The 20,683-nt window shown below is 43.5% G+C and overlaps 1 protein-coding gene and 6 non-coding genes across 7 annotated transcripts in view; 2 read left to right on the forward strand and 5 right to left on the reverse strand.

Moving 5' to 3' along the window:
- Nucleotides 1-1,824: 1,824 nt before the first annotated feature.
- Nucleotides 1,825-20,683, reverse strand: part of LOC126401823 (piggyBac transposable element-derived protein 4-like) — a 30,005-nt gene continuing 11,146 nt past the window's right edge. The window contains exons 2-3 of the mRNA XM_050063341.1: nt 3,966-4,088; nt 1,825-3,813 (exon numbers count right to left, since the gene is read on the reverse strand). Of these exons, the coding sequence (XP_049919298.1) occupies nt 2,370-3,530 (1,161 nt within the window). The 5' untranslated portion in view covers nt 3,531-3,813; nt 3,966-4,088 and the 3' untranslated portion in view covers nt 1,825-2,369. The remainder of the gene's footprint in view (nt 3,814-3,965; nt 4,089-20,683) is intronic.
- trnad-guc (transfer RNA aspartic acid (anticodon GUC)) lies at nt 10,766-10,837 on the forward strand. Its single transcript has one exon. It is a non-coding gene; the product is annotated as a tRNA-Asp (tRNA).
- On the reverse strand, nt 13,166-13,236 carry trnag-gcc (transfer RNA glycine (anticodon GCC)). Its single transcript has one exon. It is a non-coding gene; the product is annotated as a tRNA-Gly (tRNA).
- Nucleotides 13,943-14,014, forward strand: trnad-guc (transfer RNA aspartic acid (anticodon GUC)). Its single transcript has one exon. It is a non-coding gene; the product is annotated as a tRNA-Asp (tRNA).
- On the reverse strand, nt 15,485-15,555 carry trnag-gcc (transfer RNA glycine (anticodon GCC)). The gene has a single exon. It is a non-coding gene; the product is annotated as a tRNA-Gly (tRNA).
- Nucleotides 16,635-16,705, reverse strand: trnag-gcc (transfer RNA glycine (anticodon GCC)). The gene has a single exon. It is a non-coding gene; the product is annotated as a tRNA-Gly (tRNA).
- On the reverse strand, nt 18,689-18,759 carry trnag-gcc (transfer RNA glycine (anticodon GCC)). The gene has a single exon. It is a non-coding gene; the product is annotated as a tRNA-Gly (tRNA).

The raw sequence follows: 20,683 nt of genomic DNA on the forward strand, positions 1-20,683 counted from the left end.
TCCAGCAAAGGAGAGGGTCCAACCCCTCTCAAGGACTTGGGTTCCAGAGCCGGAACTATGTGTTGAGGTGAGGCCGACTATATCTAGCCGGTAGCGCTCAACCTCTTCCACAAGCTCCGGCTCCTTCCCCGCCAGAGAAGTGACATTCCATGTCCCAAGAGCCAACTTCCTTAGCCGAGGATCGGACCGCCAAGGCCCCCGCCTTGGTCTGCTGCCCGATCCACACTGCACCGAACCCTTCTGGATCCCTCTGCGGGTGGTGGGCCTGCAGGGGGACGAGCCCATGAAGCCGGTTCGGGCTGGGCCCGGCCGGACCCCATGGGCGAAGGCCCGGCCACCAGGTGCTCGCCCACGGGCCCCAGCCCCAGGCCTGGCTCCAGGGCGGGGCCCCGGTAACCCTCCGGGCCGGGTACACCAACTCTTGTTATATTCCATCATGAAGGGTCTTCTGAACCGTTCTTCGTCTGACCCTTCGCCCAGAACCAATCATGGGAAACCCTACCAGGGGCGAAATGCCCCCGACAGCACAGCTCCTAGGGTCATTAGGGCACTCAAACTCCTCCACCACGATAAGGTGACGGTTCTCGGAGGAGGGTGAGATACGTTTAAAAATTTAATAACACGTATTTGTTTATTTTCATTGATATAAAAATTAATATAAAATACAGGCACATAAAAGGACATGTAATGATGGAAAAACTGGATAGTCCAGATTGTCCTGAGAAAAAAAAAAAAAAAAAGACATAGCATGTGTATGTACCCTTTATAATGGCTGTGATATGAGCTTAAAAGTAAAGGCAGTAAAAAATGTCCCCAAAAAGGCCTAGGACCCAAAGGGTTAAACACGTGAAATTATAACTCACTTATACTATGACCTGCAAGACTGAAAAAAAAAAAACCCATATCATTCAACTAAAAAAACAAGGATTATGCACAGTTACAATGTTAGAACATGGATAAAATGTATAATTTACTTTCAAGTGACATTTCAAGTTGGTTAACAAGATAAACTTAGTCTCTGCTCAGGAATTTATCCTGAATTTACAACCCCCACATCTGTTTTCTTATCTCATCGTCACCAGGGTGAGAGCAAGATAGAGCTGGGGTGACTCCCATAGATGCGATAAAAGGGAAGAGAGGATGTGGTTTTATTGGAGGTAGAGTATTAAGTCCTTCAGAAAACAGTTTGTTTTATCAAAGATATGATCCTTCAGTGGTGGTTGAGTTGGAGTCTCTCCCTCCTGCTGGGATCTCAGCAGATCTGTGAACTTAAAAGCATAGTTAACGACCCTGGTCTGGCAGTTAATCTGGCTGAGTTGTCAAAACGCTGGATTTTCCCAGGATGGTAATCAGCAAACTGGGATCTGGATGGTTTCCAACTGACACCTCCACCACTCTTGACGCCAGGATGATGGTGAAAGATTTCATCAATTTTGAGATGAGACCAGGGCAAAGCCATAAACATTTGACTCTCAGAGTGGCCCATCTCACCTATGTCCATTTACTTACAATCTATGTTCTAGATTTTGCACATGGTACAGACTTGAACTACATGTTTTTTTTTACTATTCTCTGGTGAATGTTATAAAAGCTGTTCATACTTGCAAAAGAAAATAAAGAACTGAAGAAGATAGAATACATTTTTATTTTTCTGTACCTTTCAACCATAACTGTCGAGGGCGAGTCTTGTTTCATCTTTGCTGTCTGGTACCCATTTCTCCCGAGCGATCTAGATCTTCTGAGATGCTGGTCCATATTGAGAGTTCGTTCTTCTCTTATTTTCAGTAAAGAGAGGTCATCTAATGTGATACTGATAATAATCTGATGATAATCTAACAATTCTAGGACCAAAAGAAATTCTAACAACAAACAAAATGGCACACTGTAAATAAAATAAAAATAAGACTTCAAACTCAAAGCTTCAGTTAGTTGAGGCTAAGATGAAGTTTGTAAAATGGCTTCAATCTGGAAGTGAGGCAGTTTTTGAGCTGAGATATAATTCTTTGTCTACAGGCTTCAGTTTGCTAGTTTTGTTTTTATGATTTCTGTTTGTCGTGCCACTGAATGTAACAGTTTCGCTTTGGAATAATGCAGAGGGGCATCATGCACTTTCGGCAAATTATTGGGGTCTTGTTTTTACAAACAACACACTGTCTTCGACCCTTTGTCGCATCCTGGGAGGGAAAGATGGGTCCACATGTTTTTGTTGCTGGCCGGCGAGTTGGGGATGGTTGCTGCGTAGTCATTTCTTTGATGAGGAGCTCCCTGAACCTCTTTTGTTTCACTGGAGTCTCTCCACACCCAACTGCAAGCAGTTTGTATATGATGTAGCTGTTCACTACAGCAATGTCTACCATGTGGTAAAAAACTTATTTATACCACTTCATGGTTTTGTGTAGCACACTGTAGTAACCGATAAGGGCGTCTGAGAGGTCAACTCCGCCCATGAAGGCATTGTAGTCCTTCACTGCATCGGGTATGGTGACATCAGTTTTGCAAACATTTCCAGCCTCATCCCTCACCCTTCTTCTGGTGATGAAGCCACTGAAGGCTCGGTGGAAGTTGGACACTACAGTCACCTGTTTTGTGTCCATCCATTGGACGAACAGCAGCCTGTCCATTCTCAGCCATCTAAACTCTCCCCGCTTGGCCTTCTTCAACAGTTTGTTTGGTTCGATGGCAGGAAAACCCCTATGGCTCTCGCGCATCGTCCCACAAACCATGATCTTCTTTTGGTCCAAGTCAGAGAGGAGCTTCGGGCTGGTGTAAAAATTGTCCATGTACACCTGATATCCAGTCCCCAAAAGTGAAACATCCAGAAGCCGCATGACGGCTGAGTGGCCCAGTCCATCCGTCAACTGTTCAGCTGTTTTACCCTCATAAATGAAGTAGTTCCACGTGTAGCCATTCATGTCCGCAAGAACAAACAGCTTTATCCCCCACTTTGTTGGTTTGAGGGGTAAATACTGTTTGAACCCTATTCTCGCTTTAGTGGCCAACATTCTTTCATCTGTAGAAAGCTGCTGGCCAGGATAATATGTAGCTTTGCAGGCCAACAGGATGTCATCGTATAGTGGCTTCACCTTGAAAAGCCGGTCATGTTGTGGAGTGCCTTTCTTCTGGTTATTTTCCTCATCTTCATCAGGATCGCTCCAGTGAAGACACCAGAAGATTGAATTGAACCGATTCCGGCTCATGACAGAAGATGGAAAGCGGAAATTGTAGGAGCTCTGTTTCCTCCAATAATCGTCTTTAACCGGGCACTTCACCAGTCCACAGAAAATTATCACTGCCACAAAGGTGTAAAATTCCTCCTTCGAAACAGGTTTCCACCTGAACTTCTTCCCTGCTGCTTTCATTTTCTGTGCCATCTTGTTAGTGTTAGTGATGAGAGTGCATACAACTGTCGTGTTGAAAAACAACTTGAATAGTTGAAACGGTGTCCATCTTGATCCTCTGCCAATAGTGGGGCCACTTGGTTGGCAAGGGACAAAGTTGTGTGGGGGCGGCTGCGTGTCCTGGTCGCTCATCTCAAGCCTTTTCACACTCTCCCCTAATTCCTCTTCAGTTGTCCTCTGTGTAGCGGGGGTCTGTGCAGGAGGTGTCAATATTGAAGAGGGTGGAGTTGTTGAGCCACATCCTGTGCTCCTTTTAGGTGTTAGTGATGGCTTTGATCCTTTTCTGGAATGTGAGGTGGGTGCTGGAGGTGCAGATTTCCTCCTTGTCCTGGATGGCTGTGGTGGGGGAGGGGCTGATGATGATAACCCTAGCAAACTGGATTCTGCCAGTTCATCTGTGTCCTCCACCTCTGGACTGTGATTAAATAATTAGAACGAGTTGTTATCAGTACAGTAATAATAATTATATTCACTTATTTGTAGATTTGTGCAAATATGAATTCTCAATGGGACAGACAATATAGTAGATCACAATAATAGTACAATGAGATCATGCAAAATACATACCATGACTTCCTTTTCTTCCTGGACTGGGATGGAGCTGGAGAGGACTTAGGAGGCTCCCGCTCATCATCATCATCATCATAATCATAATCATCATCATCATCATCATCATCTTCCTCCTCAAAACTGAGACAAGAATAAACCAGGTTAGAAATAGTCTACCAATACAAAAAAATGTTATAGCCAATAAAAAGTAGTCTTATTCAAACACAAACACCAGCAGACAAGTGATAACTACTACAATAATGATAAAATAAGTGAGTAGTAATAGTAGTAATACTTTTAGCAATAGCATTAATAATAATAAAAACAACAACAACAATAATAATAAGCTGTAATATAGTCTGATATTTAGGTTATTGCCAATAGTAAATACTAGAGGTCGACCGATCAATCAGCCGGCCGATTAATCGGGCCAATCTAACGCCATTTTGAAGTAATCGGCTTAGGCCGATCCCTGTGCTCACGAGGCCAATCTAAAAAGAATGTCTGCAGAGTGCAGACACGTCTCTGCCAACAGCCTTCAGCTGTGCATTTCAGCGCGTGTGGTGATTTCAGCGTGTGCCACTCAGCCAAGATGGTACAATCCAACTGAGGCATGGTGTAGTCTCCAGCCTCACAGGCTCGAGACTCGTTGGGAGACAACGGTAGACTCGTATAATGAGTTTGTGTTGCTTTGAAATGCGCATTCACCATCTCCAGTGCATTTTCTAATTGCCTATACTCAGTGCTTAATTTGTAAAATTAGAAGAAGGGGAACACTTTGGGCCTCTAAGAGAGCAGTGTCCCCAGCGGCACCCGAGCCGCCTCACTGCGCAACTCTGAATGGAATGGTTGTGACATCTAGTGTTGTCACAGTACCAAAATTGGGACCCACGGTACGATACCAGTGAAAGTATCACGGTTCTGAGTAGTATCACGATACCACAGCAAAAATGAGGCAGATGTGCCTTTTGTCATTTATAAAAAGATAAATCACTTTTCTATAATTCATCAATGATATTTCAATGGAATAAATTACTTATTGACTTATTCATACTTCAAAAACAGCATCAATAAGTGATTAACATAGGGGGGATTGAAATAAAATAAATAAATAAAATAAAAATCAACCAGCCACCCTCCATCCCTGACAAGTTAAGAACAGTCCCTTCATAAGTAAAGAACAGTCCCTAAAGTAAAAGTTTGTGGACCGTTACCTGCCACAAAGAGAGAAATGTGAACGGCTCGTTTCTCCTCTGACACGCCACATACCTGTGTGCCGCCACGGCTCAGTTGTCCAGGTACTACTGGGCAGTCATGACGCCAACGAAAAAGGAAATTAGGCTACTGGACCTGGAGTCGGACTTCTCTGTCGCCGGTAAGCCGTTATCTTGCACCGCGGAGCCGCCGTAGGCTATTTGACCTCTGTATTCCTGTCTGTGGTCCCCGTTCAACCCACAACCAGCAGGATTCGCCTTTCGTTTCTGCTGCTGGTTGAACTCTGTACTCGCACAGCGTGCTGAATGATTTATTTTGCTCGCACAAAACTATTTTTAGGACACTCACCCTCTTGCGATTGGACTTTGAACTTATCCCACAGTAGTGGTACGTGAGGCACCGGTACTCCACCCTGCAACACTAGTGACATCAGCCAATACTGTATGTAGTTTTTGGATGTGAAAAGTTCTAGACCCATGCAAATTAGTTCCGGAACGCACCAGGGCCTTTTCTGAAAAGATCCTGGTGTGTGTTCCAGTACGCTCCGGCTCAAATTAAGCACTGCCTATACTGAACAAAAATATAAACACCAGTGCTCGGAGTTCTCCGTTATTCAAGTGTAGAATTGGCAATGCAATCATCATAAAGGGGCTGGAATACCTTGTCTACATGTCTGAGATACACACAGCCATCAAGGAAATGGCCACTTTAGAATGAAAATAACGTAACGGAATAGTGAACATAATTACTCTGCAATAAGTATTTATAAGTTTCCCAGCTCCCATTCCCAGTGATAACCAAAAACTAGGGATGTCCCGATCACTTTTTTTTTTTTGCATCCGATCCGATACGAGTCCTTTATTTTGAAACCAAGTCCCATACCGAGTCCAATCCGATACTTTGCAAAACATTAAGAAAGAAAAAGAAAAGAATGCATCCAAGTTGTCCCATAAGGTTTGTTTTTTATTTAAAGAGGCAACAGACAGCATTTTTTACTAAACACATCATTATGAAAATAATGTGGGTTGCACAGGGTAGTGGCCACAGTAAAATCAGACTATCAGCGTTTACATAGGTTACCTAGTGGCTTTGCATTCTTTGTAAAAAGCTTCTGCCATCAGGGGCGAAATTTCACAGAAAAAAATCTGCTTTACAGCAGGAAACACATCATGTATTGCGGACCTGGTCAGTCAGCCAATCAGGGACTGGAGCTGGTCCTTATGAGGAGCTGGGCATGAGATAGTTGAGTCACGAGCACAATGGCAGACGGACAAAGTTTGGAAACAAGTGAAAAACGGCCTAGCGAAAGAAAACGAGCTCCTCTGTCTCAGGAGGCAAAGGAGAGTGATAAATGAAGAGGAAAAACAAGAGTAAACCTCAGTCAGGCGTTCAAGAGATGGAGGGAGCTCCGTGACCAAAGAGGCTTCAAAACCCATGTCCAGCTAGCTTTTTTTTCTAATGGATCAGTAAGTAACACGGCTAAATGTTAGCTACACGAGAGAGGACTGTACTGTACTGGCTGCTAGTTAATTCCTAGCTGGCCAGCATCGCAAATCACCGCAACCAGGGACCAGGTAGCGAGCGCTGGTCGGCTGACATCCTCGTTGCCATTCTACGGCAGCCCTCGGACAGTGATACCCCCCTCCCTTCCTTCTGTTCTCTTCTCACGGATGCAGCTATCGACGGACATCGACCAGCTAAGTTACGCCCAGCTGTGAACACTGGACTTTTCACTTCAACGGCCTTAGACTGAGGAGCATCAAAATCAGTTTCTTTCGCTATTTACAGATCAGGGACTTTGTCAGGAAAAGTTACACCTCTTTCCCTAATGAGCCGTTACCTAATATTATTGATGAACTTCTGTCCCTTGATCTTAATCAGAAAGGATCGATTGCTCATATATATTCTTTCATAAATAACTTGAATTTGCAGCCTTTGGAAAATATAAGAACACTTTGGGAGCAAGACTTGGATAGTCCCTTTTCGGAGGACACTTGGAAAGCAATATTGAAGCAAGTGCATAAGTCATCCCCATGTTGTAAACACGGTCTCATTCAATTTAAAATAGTCCATCGTTCTCACCTTTGTAAAATGAAACTGGCAAGAATCTATCCCAATAGTGACCTCACCTGTGGGAGATGCAAGACTGAGCCAGCGACCCTGTTTCACATGTTCTGGGACTGTCCCAGCCTTCGCGCTTTTTGGGAGGCAGTGTTTGGATCTCTAAATGAAGCGTGTGGTATCACTATTGAGGTACAACCCATTACTGCCTTGTTTGGTGTAAATGCTAAATGGTCATCTAACATGCACAATGTGATAGCATTCACAACACTTCTGGCACGCCGCCTCATCCTGCTGAACTGGAAAGATTCTAAACCTCCTAGCCATACTAGGTGGCTGAAAGATGTACTGTTCCATTTAAAGCTTGTCAAAATAAAATATACCTTACAGGGAAGCAAGTTCAAACTCTACGAGGTATGGGGACCCTTTTTAAATTATTTTGATAATTTGAAGGACGTAAATAACTGGGATGAGCAAGCCTAGAAAAACAGGATGCATCTGTAATAACATGCATGTGGTTTTCTTTGTTTTCCCTTTTTTTGCTGTCTTTTGTATCTAGATGTAACGCCTCTTGAATAAGGTGTACTGCATAGTGTTTGTCTATTTGTCTAATTGTCTTAATTTTATTTATTTTTTTCTCTGTTTTTTGTATGTAACCATAGAGGATGTTGGGGAGGGGTGGAGGGGTGGGGGGTGAGAGGGAGGGATGTTTTGTTTTTAATTTGTTAAATGCTAATGCTAATTTAAAAAAAAAAAAAAAAAAAATCAGTTAACATTAGTCCACACAGCTCTCGCAAGCTGTCCTGGAGAGAAGGGAGATCATGTTGGTCACTGGCCATAAATGTGAGGGCAGCCTTCGCAGCTACTGGGCACCCAGCATCTCCGACCGGGAGAAATCGAGTAAAATCCTCTCCTCCGCTCCCGTTTGTCAGGTGAACGCCTCTCCTCTGTCAATACACTCTACCAGCAGTTTAATAATATTAATGCCAGTTGTAACATTTGAATCTTTTAGTAGTAAGCTATGTTCTAAGCAGGATAATGTATAGTGAGCCGGTGACTGTTGAAAAATAACTCCGCTGTGCGTCGGGGTTCCATTCCCCTGTCGGGAGTTATTTTTCAACAGTCACCGGCTCACTATACATTATCCCTTATGTATCTACTGTTGTTTGTACTGATACTGTACATATTGGTATAATTTACTGTGAGCTGTTTGTACTGGTACTGTGCATTCTGGTATAATTATTTGCATTACTATTTGTTTTTTCTTCAGATAAATCTGATAATTGTTGCTCGGCCTCTTCACTCATTTATTTAGTATAGTGTCCACACACCTTCTCATTCTACATATACATAGAGGTATACTGGTGGCTTTTACAGCCTACATTTTATTGATTTTATCTGATCCCCATGGTCAATTTGGTCGCTGCGACAGTGCAAGCAACACCGCTGACGCTAAGTGGCGCCAAGTTAAAAAAAAACCCTGAATCCTATCTGTTGCCTCTTTAAGTCAAACTAGAAAATGTTTATACAGCACATTACTAAGTACATTGGTAGTTGGCACAAACCTGTGCTGAGTGTAGTCCCTGGGTTCTTCTTGTAGGAATAGTTATCATCAGTGATGACTAGCTGGGTGTGAAGTCCCGGGAGTGTCAGATCCCGGAGAGACTTGAATGTATAGTTCTCGGGCGTGGCCACTGTGGAGGGCACTGTGCAGCGCCCAGTGGGCAAAGGGGCGGAGGCGGGGGACAACGACAAAATATTGTATTTTATCAGGTGGGTGAGAAAAAAGTGATATCGGCCTTATATCGGCCATTGGCCGCCCTGCTCTCTCTCAATATCGGCATCGGCATAATCGGCCTAAAGGCCATATCGGTCGACCTCTAGTAAATACAGCAACCATGTCTACACAATAAAAGAAAATTGTGGTAAAAAGAATAAAGCATCCTAGGTTCAGATAAATACAATAGAAATAGCATCTGGAAATGTGCATCTCTCTATCAAAAACAAACAAGTAACAAGCAACAAACTCCAACACCACACAAAGATATAAAACATGTGTGAAATAACATGAATAAACTTACTTGTCTTGCATAAAAAGGTCCCCTTCATCTGAGGCATACTCCTGATCACTATCTTAAGAGTCCTCAAAAATCTTCGTCCGTGCCTCCTGAACACTGTACATGGTCTTTGACTTACTTTTAGGCATTTCTAGCCGTTCAAAGTTATTTATGAATGAAAACGTATCTCTCAATAAATGACAGTCACAGTGCGTTAGTGCACACAGGCAAGAATGAAGGGCGCACCGTTACGCACAGGTATACACTGCTCAATTAGCATATGCTATACGTCATTCGAAAGGTTGAAACCTCCTCTAGCAGTCTAGCAACGAAATGCCGTTGAACAAAGCCCCTAAAGCATGCCTGTGTAGATTCTGTCAAATCATCTACAGAAAACATTGGCTGCAGCCCTTCTAGCAAACAGGTAGCTGTCTGCTGCTTCAGGACCCCCTCATTGTCTGCAGAGAACACCAACATAAGGCCCGTTTCCACTGAAGAAGTTCCTGGTACTATTTGGGGGGCAGGAACTATTACAGGAACATCCTCTCTTTCGGCCCTCTCAACCGCCGTGTCTCCACTGAGAGAGCGGAGTAGGAGGAAGGTTCCTGTAAAGTTCCGGGCTGCCTCTGGATGTGACGTAATCGTTGCGCGACCATTTTGACCGGGGCGATGTAGGGACGCCGTTAGCCAATAGCGGTGTCTGTAATAACTCACTAAATGGCCCGTGAAAAAAATATTTTTTCCAGTGGATGTCTCAGTTAGAACATGATTGTGCTAACTGGAGTAGTTTAATGTCGTATCTGACAACGGGAGGCTTTTAACAGATGACGTCCTGATGTTAGCTTTGCTGCTGCTGTTAGCTGTCCCTGTCAGCTGATGCTTTCTAGACATCGTGATTTCCCAAAACTGAATAAATACCACACATAGCAACACAAAACTGCTTTGCTAGCTCAATCATGTTGTAACTAAGATATCCGCTGGAAAGAATAATGTTTTCACGGGCCATTTAGTGAGCTTTTTTTACATGGCAGCGAAAGCTATATGAACGAGCTAACCCTCGTCTGCTGAGTTTTAAAAATGCCGGCTATTTTGTTGCTTTCTGTTGACGTCACATCCCTCCTTGAGTATATCCAATCAGCACCAAGTAATTCCCAAGCCCCAGCCAGGAGTCTTTTGGGGCCGTTCTGAGTACCTACCCCGAGGTAGGGACTTGTTTAGCCCCCGTAAAAGTTCGGGAACTCTGTCCCTCGGGGGTGGTTCCTGCGGTGGAGACGCACCAACGGCCCCGGCCCCGTAAAATTACCCCGAAGTTCCTGCGGTGGAAACGGGCCTATAGCAACACTCAGCCAAGGACACGTGAGTATCCCCCCACCAGCCTAGCACCTCCCATCCTGGGCAACTCCAGAAAAGGCATGAGTCCACCCCTCTACAGGGGGTTTGATTCCTTGTACTGTTAAAAGGGTTGAGTCAAATACCTTCAACATCTCCTCGTTAGTATAGTGGTAAGTATCCCCGCCTGTCACGCGGGAGACCGGGGTTCGATTCCCCGACGGGGAGTAGACATTTTTTTTTTTTTTTTTTGGTTGGTTTTTTCCTGCTTCACACCAAGCTAATGCACAATGCTGAGGGCTGAGAGAAAAAAATAAGTAAATATGTTTTTTAGGCCGTTTTTTTTCCAGGGCCTGATTTACAGTCAGGCACATCCGCAGGCAGCCCAGTGTTGCTGGAGAACACGTGCAACGCATGCTTTCCCCTCCCCCACTCGGTGCCTAGGGTACCAACCTACTCTCTTTCTCTCTCTCGTCTCCCTCCCTCCTGTTCATGTGCTCACAGTGCTGTGTGTCTGTAACCCCCGCCACTCCCCCTTCTTCTCAGTGCGGACACACAGACGACACCACACATATTGACCAATCACGCACGGCTTGAACAGAAAAAAAGAGAAAAAAACAAAAACAAAGTGGCTCCCATTGAGGAGCCGGCTCCTGTCGTTCACTTCAAAGAGCTGGCTCTAAGAGCCGTTTAGTTCGCGTCCGACACATCACCACAGCCGGAGTATTGGACAGTGGCCAAATAAACAACACAGCTCCTTGGAGAGAACAGTAAGGCTTAAGTTTTGATCCTTCAGAGAATTGTATTTTTAATTGGTTACTGAGCTGTATTGTTGCCTTGAACTTTAAGGGTGAAAAATGTGAATGCCGAATGAGTGGTCTTTAAATATGCTTGCAACTGTATCGCTATCAAGCAAACTAGATTCTACACAGGCTAATTCTAGAGCTAGGCTAGAGAGCTAGCCTCATTGAGTTTGTCAATATGCATAGGCAGTTACTTTGGACACCACTTGCGGGATTAAATTGTAACCATATAACGCCAACGTTATCAATTCAGTGGTGTTTTCAGAGTTTCAGTCTAGTCTAGTCGACCAAGCAGGGATATAGGCACGGTGGTCTGAGGAGCAGCCCTCACACACACATCTGCGGCGTGTGTGTGAGGGGTCGGGCTGCTGTGTATGTGTGACTGCTGCTTCACCGGAGAGCTGTTTGAAGTATGACAAGAGAAAATAGTCTATGCGTGGTTTAAGTTTATTTGAGTTAACGTTGATAATGCACCTAAAATAGATGCAACAAGTTGCTTGCTTTTTAGAGTAGAAACTTAAGCAAGTTGTCGAAATGCGTTGCTTAAGGTGCATTGACATCGACGTAGTTATTTTGTCATTCAAACTGCTGATTTTCGGCACACACATACAGGGTAAATCTCACAGCTTCTTTGATAGCTTTTCTTTTGCGAATCTGTTGTCTTTGTGTAGAAGGCTGCATAATAGGCCTACAACAAGGTTATTTTATGTAGAAAAAAGGGAAACTATGACACACTTCTTTTACAAATTAAAGACTGCATTTCTTTTTTACAATGGCTACATGAACATTAAAAGCATTATGATGAGTTGACAATAAACCTAATTAACCTAACAGCCTATTTTATTTTACATTTTGTTGTGATAACCAGATTATGTCTTTTTGACTTATAATAGTATCTACCAGCAAACAATTTATCATCAGGGCAGTTTTGGAGATAATGATGAAAGCCTTTTGTGCCTTGTACATTACTATTAACATGATGCACCCATATAATGTGCACAGAATATGGGGTTAATAGAATGAGTTTAACACAAAGGTACTAGACCAAAATATACTGAATTTGTGTTTTTGTTTCTTCTTTTTTAAGCAATCCCCTGATGGCTGAGAAAACCAACCCCGTATGGCAGCACTTCACCGAGTCATATTTACGTTCAGACATATACTTAAATGCTGCTTACTAAGTGCACTAAATCACTTTTTCATTTGAATGTTTATTTGACAGTTTCCATTACTTGTTCTCTACCTCTTAAATATATATATATATTTTTTAAAGAGAGACGTGTGTGTTGTGTGTGTTCAATAAAGTTTTTTTCTAAAATTGACACTTGTGTACCCCTCATTGTTATTATTGTGACATTTCTATCACGCAAATAGAGAGAGAAAAAACAATATCGGCCCCAAATACCAGCTCAAAAAAAAAAAAAAAAAAAGTCGGCAGTACATATCAGTCATCGGCTGAGGCTGATGGCAAAACTTCGCTATCGGCAGTGGCCATAAAAAAATCCATATCGGTCGACCTCTAGTGTGAACACAACCTCTCTCCCATTATGTCTATGCTATTTAAGATAGTAGAAGTGGTGGTAGTGATTCTATTGTGACCTGTTTAGACATAATTTCAGGCATAACGATACAGCTTCGCTAAGTGATGCACTGTACACTGCATCAATGTTGGAATAGACCTATAAAATTTGAAATTCCTTTATTAAACACAAAAATACCTTCTACTAGTAAATTTTTACCACAAAACAACTGTTGCATTGGCCGGGAATCGAACCCGGGCCTCCCGCGTGGCAGGCGAGAATTCTACCACTGAACCACCAATGCACACATTACAACAAACAACTGATGCCACAAACTAATGCTTGTCACTACGCATTACATTGCCAGCTATGGTGATCAAAGAGCCTGATTCAAATCTCATGACAAGACATGGTGTAACACACAACAATCCGATAAAAGGAAACACTTTAGCCCTGTCTGGAAGGGGCTGAGGGACATATAGTCTCCACCACACACGCCAACTACCACCATCCCCCCCTCCTAAAGTTCACTGATTCCAGATGAAAAGATACACACACACGTACCCCTTGTCCTTTCCCCCAGCAAGACAATGGGTGGTGCACTCTGCACGGTCATCAAATCTGGCTAATCTGTTTCAAAATCCAGGCCATTTTCAAATAATTGTAGATTAATCTTCTTAATCTGTAGATCAAAGCCTGTATCTTAATGTTATGTTTTTAACGAAAACCTAGCTTCATATAAATGGCAGTGAAATTATGTATGTCCCTCCAAACGTAATTTTGATGAATATTTCTCGACCTACAGGGGAAGGTGGTAGTACTGAAGTTATACTTGCACTGTGTGCTACTTGCTTCTGCAGCCCCATCAAAAAAATAAATATATCACCATTTTGTCATGTCATGGATAAAATCAAACAACGTCAGAGCACTCTGCCTGATCTGAAACTCGAACTGAACTGTTGTGCTGGGCTGAAACTGTTAAAAGGGGAGGAGTCAACAGGACAAATATCTCCTCGTTAGTATAGTGGTGAGTATCCCCGCCTGTCACGCGGGAGACCGGGGTTCGATTCCCCGACGGGGAGTAGACATTCTTTTCTTTCATATTTCACCACCTGACCAATACACATACACACAATCTTAGCCGCCCCGCCCAAATAAGCCGTGTGATGTGAGACTCTACTCACCTCTGTCTGCGGGAGAACAGAGAGAAAGGTGTTTTTACAAGTCTCTGTGTATTCAGCTCTCAGTACTTTTGTAGCTTCTAACTGAATCTCTGTGGTTTGAAGTTTAGTTTCTCTCCTGTGTCCTGTTTTTACTTTAGATATCTGCTTTATTTTACTGTTTCATGCTCACTATCAGCCATGTTAGAAGTGGTATGAAGATGCTGCTTGAAAACTCAGTATTTCCTTATTTTGCTGCTTCACAATTTAAGTTTTTACAAAGCAAAATAACGGGGGACTTTTATTTTAAGACTGTATAGGAATTAAAATATGTTTATTACCGAATTAGCGGAACTTTATTGGCTGCTTTTCTTCAATTAAGACAAGTCTAATAAAACAGCAGGGAGGAAGAGTAAAATCAGAAACAGTCACAGCGAGATGCTGACGCAAGAGCTGCAAACAACAGGCTCTAACTGCACCTCTGCTGAACCACCACTGAACTAGCCTGGTGAAACCATCCTAATCTCGTGAGCTCATATTCTATTGTGCTCTCCACAGATCAGTCTGGCCATGCAATCATAAAGGCGCTTCTTTAAAAGCAGAGAAAACGGCTGCACTGAAAGCTTTTATTGAAACAAAGGATGTGTTTGCCATCTTTCCTACGGGGTTTGGTAAAAGTTTAATTTACCAACTGGCTCCGTTGATCGGGAAAAAGATGGGACTCAGTGAAAACCCAGTGGCTATTGTTGTTACTCTGCTAGTTGCTCTCATGGAGGAGCAGGTCAGGGAAGCGACCAAGCTGGGAATCACAGCCATGCAACTCGGAGTCCACAGTGAGGTGGAAATCCCCAAAGATGGCAACACTCTTTCCCAGACATCATCACAGCTCATCTCCGCTGCATGCTGAACTTGCTTGCTGGTCTGTTTACAGTGGCGTTGTGCTAGCCTACGTCACACGTTTCGTTTACTCTGATTGGTTTTCCGTCTTTCCAATTGCGTGAAGGGGCACTTTGAGTGACAGCCGTTGATACCGCCCCTAGGGATTAGAGGAAATGTTCAGACCGTGTCCAGACCCATTCGCATTTTGCAAATTGGGTCTGGCAACGCCAGGCTACCACTGAACTGTTTTTTCTAAAAATATCTTCAACTGAAAAAGTTGTTAATGATAAGTGTACTATACACATACAATGTAATGTATACAGTATAATGTCGACTTTTTGTTGCAATAAAAAAAAAACGATTACACTGTTGGTGCTTCTTACATTGCGGTGAGTGCTCCCAAAATTTTGCTGGTGCTCCTAACTTTTTGAAAAGTTAATTTCAAGCCCTGCATATTGGGACAACTTATACAGTACAGTGCAGTACAAAATCTCAGAATTGTCAAAAGGATGTTGCATTGGCCGGGAATCGAACCCGGGCCTCCCGCGTGGCAGGCGAGAATTCTACCACTGAACCACCAATGCCTGTGAGAGTATGTTATTCACAGCAGACAGACCATGGCTCACAATATGTAATAGGGAACATCAAAACACAGCATACATATGACAAAGTTAAGTATCAATTTCTCCTCCTACACCATATTCTGTGACTTGGTGACTCTGGCAGCTCTTCAAGCTGGTCCAATGTTCCACAACCAGAATGAAACACTCACTGCGCCTCCTCAATCCAACATTCAACAATGCAAAAACTTATTTTGGAAGTGGGAATTCAAAATCTCGTGGACAGGGGACTTGGCCAAATGTTCCCACTTCACCCTCACGAAACGTTTGGGTTTGCCAGGTCTGCCCAGCAGCCTCCCTGCCATTTGATCTAACTCACCACCAGGTGGTGATTGGTTAACAGCTCTGCTCCGCTCTTCACTCAAGTGTCCAAGACAGCCGCAGATCTGATGCTATGACCACAAAGTCAAGCACCGATCATTGGTGTAGGGTAATCTGGTATCTGTAGGTACACTTATGAACACAAGCACTGGTTCCTTTCCAGTCAGAGTGGTGACATTCCACATCATGTCTGGATTCCCTCCAGTCTTCTCGATTGTTGCCAATAGAAGTGTTATAGTCCCCCATAAGAACTGTGGAGGCCCTGGTGGGTACCCTTTCTAGAACACCCACCAGAAACTCCAAGATGGCCAAGTACTCCGAACTGCTGTTTGGTGCATGAGTACAAACAACAGTCAGAGACCTCCTCTAAGCAACTCACAGTTGCATCGAGGCAACCCTATCATTACCCTGGGAGAACTGCAGCACAGCGGCACTGAGTCAGGGGCTGGTGAGAAGTCCAGCCCTTCTCCAGGAGTGAAACCTCTTGAACCTGATTCTGAACCAGGAGAAAATACTGGTGCTGTGGAGTATGTCCTGCCTGGTTCCAGTTCCCCACTGTGTTGAGATGGCAATATTCTTTCCTATACAAAGCACACTTCACCTCTGTCTAATGGAACTCACAAGACTCTGCTGTTTCAGTATACTAAAATCCTGTAATTGAAGAAAAAGTCATGTGTTACCATACCATAAGATACACTACATCAGAAATGTCAAAAGACTGTTGCATTGGCCGGGAATCGAACCCGGGCCTCCCGCGTGGCAGGCGAGAATTCTACCACTGAACCACCAATGCTCACACTGACCAGTTCTGCACTGCACTGAAACAGTGACCCACAATATGAAATGGGAAATGTCAAAAAACAGCATCCATGGGGGCGGGGTTTGGACCCAAACTAAGATGGCAGCATAGTGTGTAGGCTCCACACAACTTCGCACACAAAATCACCTTAAACTTTTACAAACCTGACCATCTACATGAAACAGACTATGTCAAAACCCTCAGCAGCCAAGGAGTGCGACATCTTTACACAAGATCGCAAAACAAGCTCACGGAGCGCGAAGGCAGCACCGCCGGTCCAGGATAACGAAGCTAGCAACATGGCTAATATAGCCGACGTTCTAACGGAGCTAAAAGCACTCCGCTCTGAGTTCAGCTCCAAGTTGGACGGAATAAACGACCGACTGGGTAACCTGACAAACTCAATTTCGGTGCTAGAGAGCAACTTGGGTAAAGTTAATCGAGCGGACTCCGGGGTTTTTTCGGACCTAATTGTATTGTGGAGTTTTGCACAGCTTTCTTTTGATTTTCACATTGGCTAGTCATCCTGTTTAATTTGTCTTCTGATTAAATTGGAACCGTTGAAACAAGTTGTAGGAAGCCTCTGCAAGTAATTGGTTGCTGGCAGACACTCTGTGCTGCAATAAAATGGTTAATCAGCAGTGCCGTGCACTGTAGAGCCGATGCACTGCTGGTTCTGCCGGCCTGAATAGAATATAATGTCTATAGCCTTACTGTTGTGTACAGCCTTTATAGACTGAGCTGAGCAGTGATGCGCGGGTCGACCCGTTACCCGCGGGACCCGCAAATGGACCTGCGGGTCGGGCAGCAGTGATGGTCTGTTAAATTGGTCTGTAAATGATATTTTGACATTATTGGCTATTACTGTCATGGCATCCGAAGGTACTGATGCGTTGAGCAGGTGACAGTCCGGTCGTTTTCAAAACACACTTGTGTCACGCACTCCAAAAGAAACTTGTTGAAACTTTAAAACAATAATTTATTGTACAAAACGGGGGAAAGAAACGTTGACAAAAACGGTTCCATAATTCATATTAAATTCAAAAGATAATGAAAAAACAGCTACAAGTTAGAGGGAATAGTGATAAAGTGGTAAAACTTGGCAGTGATCCACAGTCTCAGACGGATGCGCTCAAGCGTGCCGTGTGCACAAGCTCAGTTGGTAGGATACTATATTTTCACATTTTTAACAATGCAATTTAAAAGTTTTGATTTTTATTGATAACCTACATTTACCAACAACAAAAAGACTACATTTAGCACCAAAAAAAATATGTAAAAAATAATAATAAGTAAATAAAAAAACGAATATCAAATACCAAATTTTCATAACGAATACCTACCCATAGAAACGAATATTCGAATATCGGAATATTTGGGTACAGCCCTAGATTTTTCAGCATAAACGATCCGACAAAGACGGGAGTTCAGCGCCGTTAAGAAGCTGTTTATCGACATGGGAGCCTTTTGAGGGTTTCATCTCCAACCATGCCAATTGAGGGTGCTGCACGGCGGGAAGATTCAGCTGTTTCCCTCCCCACAAGAGGCCGAGGAATTTTACCGCAAAATCACCGCCAGATAAGCCACACATGGCCGGGTTTGAACTGTCTCCTTCATATAAAAAGGAGTGAGTGCACCAGCCTTTATGCATAGACATGGGCTCACCATCTCTAACTTTGTCAAGCTTAGCTGTCACCTAAGCTATTTTGCTCTACAACATTGAAAAATGTGGACAATATCTGACAGGTACATATCGGTTGCCATTAAATGGACAATGTGACTATTCGTTTTTGAAAATTTGTATTCCATTGCCACTCTGTTTTGAATATTTGACTTTATTAGTGGGGCAAGTAACAGAGGGGGTACTGGACATGGGATAGGATGTGAACAGCAGGTGTCTGTAAAAAAGTTAATTTCAAGCCCTGCATATTGGGACAACTTATACAGTACAAAATCTCAGAATTGTCAAAAGGATGTTGCATTGGCCGGGAATCGAACCCGGGCCTCCCGCGTGGCAGGCGAGAATTCTACCACTGAACCACCAATGCTTGAAATCAAGACATTTTGTCATCTTTTTTCTAGAAAGCGTGACTATTCAAACACAAACAGATGGAATTGTACTGTGGAGTCAACAATGATCTGGGGTACGTCCCAAGTCCCTTAAAATTACTGCTAACCACCTTACCAAACTGTTTAGTCCCTCCCACTTAGAAAAATTGCTGATTAAGAGACATGAGACGGCCTTACTCTGAAGCGTCACGTAAAGCCCCCCCGTCAATTTGGTCACACACTTTTGCATGTATTACCATTGTTCACTATTATTACCACATCACTATTATTAAATCCACTCGCCATCATTCAACAAGTCAGCTGCTGAGTGAATAAGACGTATCAGACCTGTCAGTCTACCTCAATCAATTCAATTTTATTTATAAAGCCCAATATCACAAATCACAGTTTGCCTCACAGGGCTTTACAGCATACAACATCCCTCTGTCATTAGGACCCTCACAGCTGATCAGGAAAAACTCCCCAAAAAAAACCTTTAAAAAGGGAAAAAAAACAGTAGAAACCTCAGGAAGAGCAACTGAGGAGGGATCCCTCTTCCAGGACGGACAGACGTGCAATAGATGTCGTACAGAACAGATCAGCATAATAAATTAACAGTAATCCGCATGACACAATGAGACAGAAGGGGAGACAGAGAGACAGACAGAGACAGAGAGAGATGCAGGCAAGACGGTAATGACAGTAGCTTACAACAACATTAATGAAAGTAATAATATTAATTAATATTAATATTTATAATTAATATTACCTACAAGCTATTAAACATTATTCCACTCACATGACATGCAGGACAATTAATGATGGGCAAATGTGTTGTGTGTGTGACGTGCAAGTCTTGCACGAAATCTCATCACCGTTACTCTTTGTAGTCACGTAGGCAAGTGAATTACAGCGTTTCATTGCAAAGAATGCATGTAACGGGTACACTTGCGCTGTTTCTCCGCCATCTCATTCAAATGAGCCAGACGTAGGGGGCGGGTATTTATACGTCAGGGTCTCAAGCTGAAAAAGACTTCCCGTTAGGAACCTCTCGTGTTACCTTACTCATCGCACCTAACAGATCCCTCCTAACTCTAGGGCTGTCAAAATAGCTCAAAAATGACATTCGAATATTCCTTATAAAAATAACTCATAGGTTCGAACCATTCGAATTTTTTTTTTTTTTTTCGCATTATGTCCACAAGAGGGCAAACTAATACAAGGAAACATACTTGTATATGTACTAATACAAGGAAACATAACTACTTGTAGGTATTTTTATTTCAACATAAACGTCTTTGAAAACATACCTACACATTAAAACACATAAAACAATTATCTATAACATTACTTTAGAAACGACTGCGGACCTCCCACTCGCCCCCCCCTCTCTCTGACCCGTCAGGCCACACCGCTCACGGAAGCGCTGCGAAGAGCCTTGAAGCGCCTGGAAGTGAAGCCAGTTTCCTTTCGGCGCCCATGCTAACCGATTGTGTCATCCTCCACACCGGCTGCGCCGCGCAGCTCCGTGGCCGGCTCTGGTCTATTTTCTGCGCGAGCGAATGTGTCAAGCCAGGTGACGGAGACAACAGCTGGGAGCAGAAACGCTTGTCGACCAGCATAGAGAAATGTGCGTTTGATGTGAACGGAAGTGCTCCGGTTCGTGCGAGAATTTCGGTGCGCTGCGCTTCGCAGCACCTCCATTGGACAATTCAGACACTGACGTGCTGACGTATTGCGGTAAGCGAGTTGTGTCATTTTCGGTGTTTCTGTGACAGCGTCTCTGTACTGCTCTGGTGAATTCTGCTAGCCTGTTTTCTCACTACAGTTGCTTTAACGTCTACTTCAAGTCTTAACCCACACTGGTTCTGTTTAAGCACTTATAGCTCTCCTCCTTTCTACGACTTTCTCGCTAATCTCTTA

Source organism: Epinephelus moara, chromosome 15, assembly GCF_006386435.1.
Source record: "Epinephelus moara isolate mb chromosome 15, YSFRI_EMoa_1.0, whole genome shotgun sequence".
In the NCBI taxonomy this organism is placed as follows: domain Eukaryota; kingdom Metazoa; phylum Chordata; class Actinopteri; order Perciformes; family Serranidae; genus Epinephelus; species Epinephelus moara.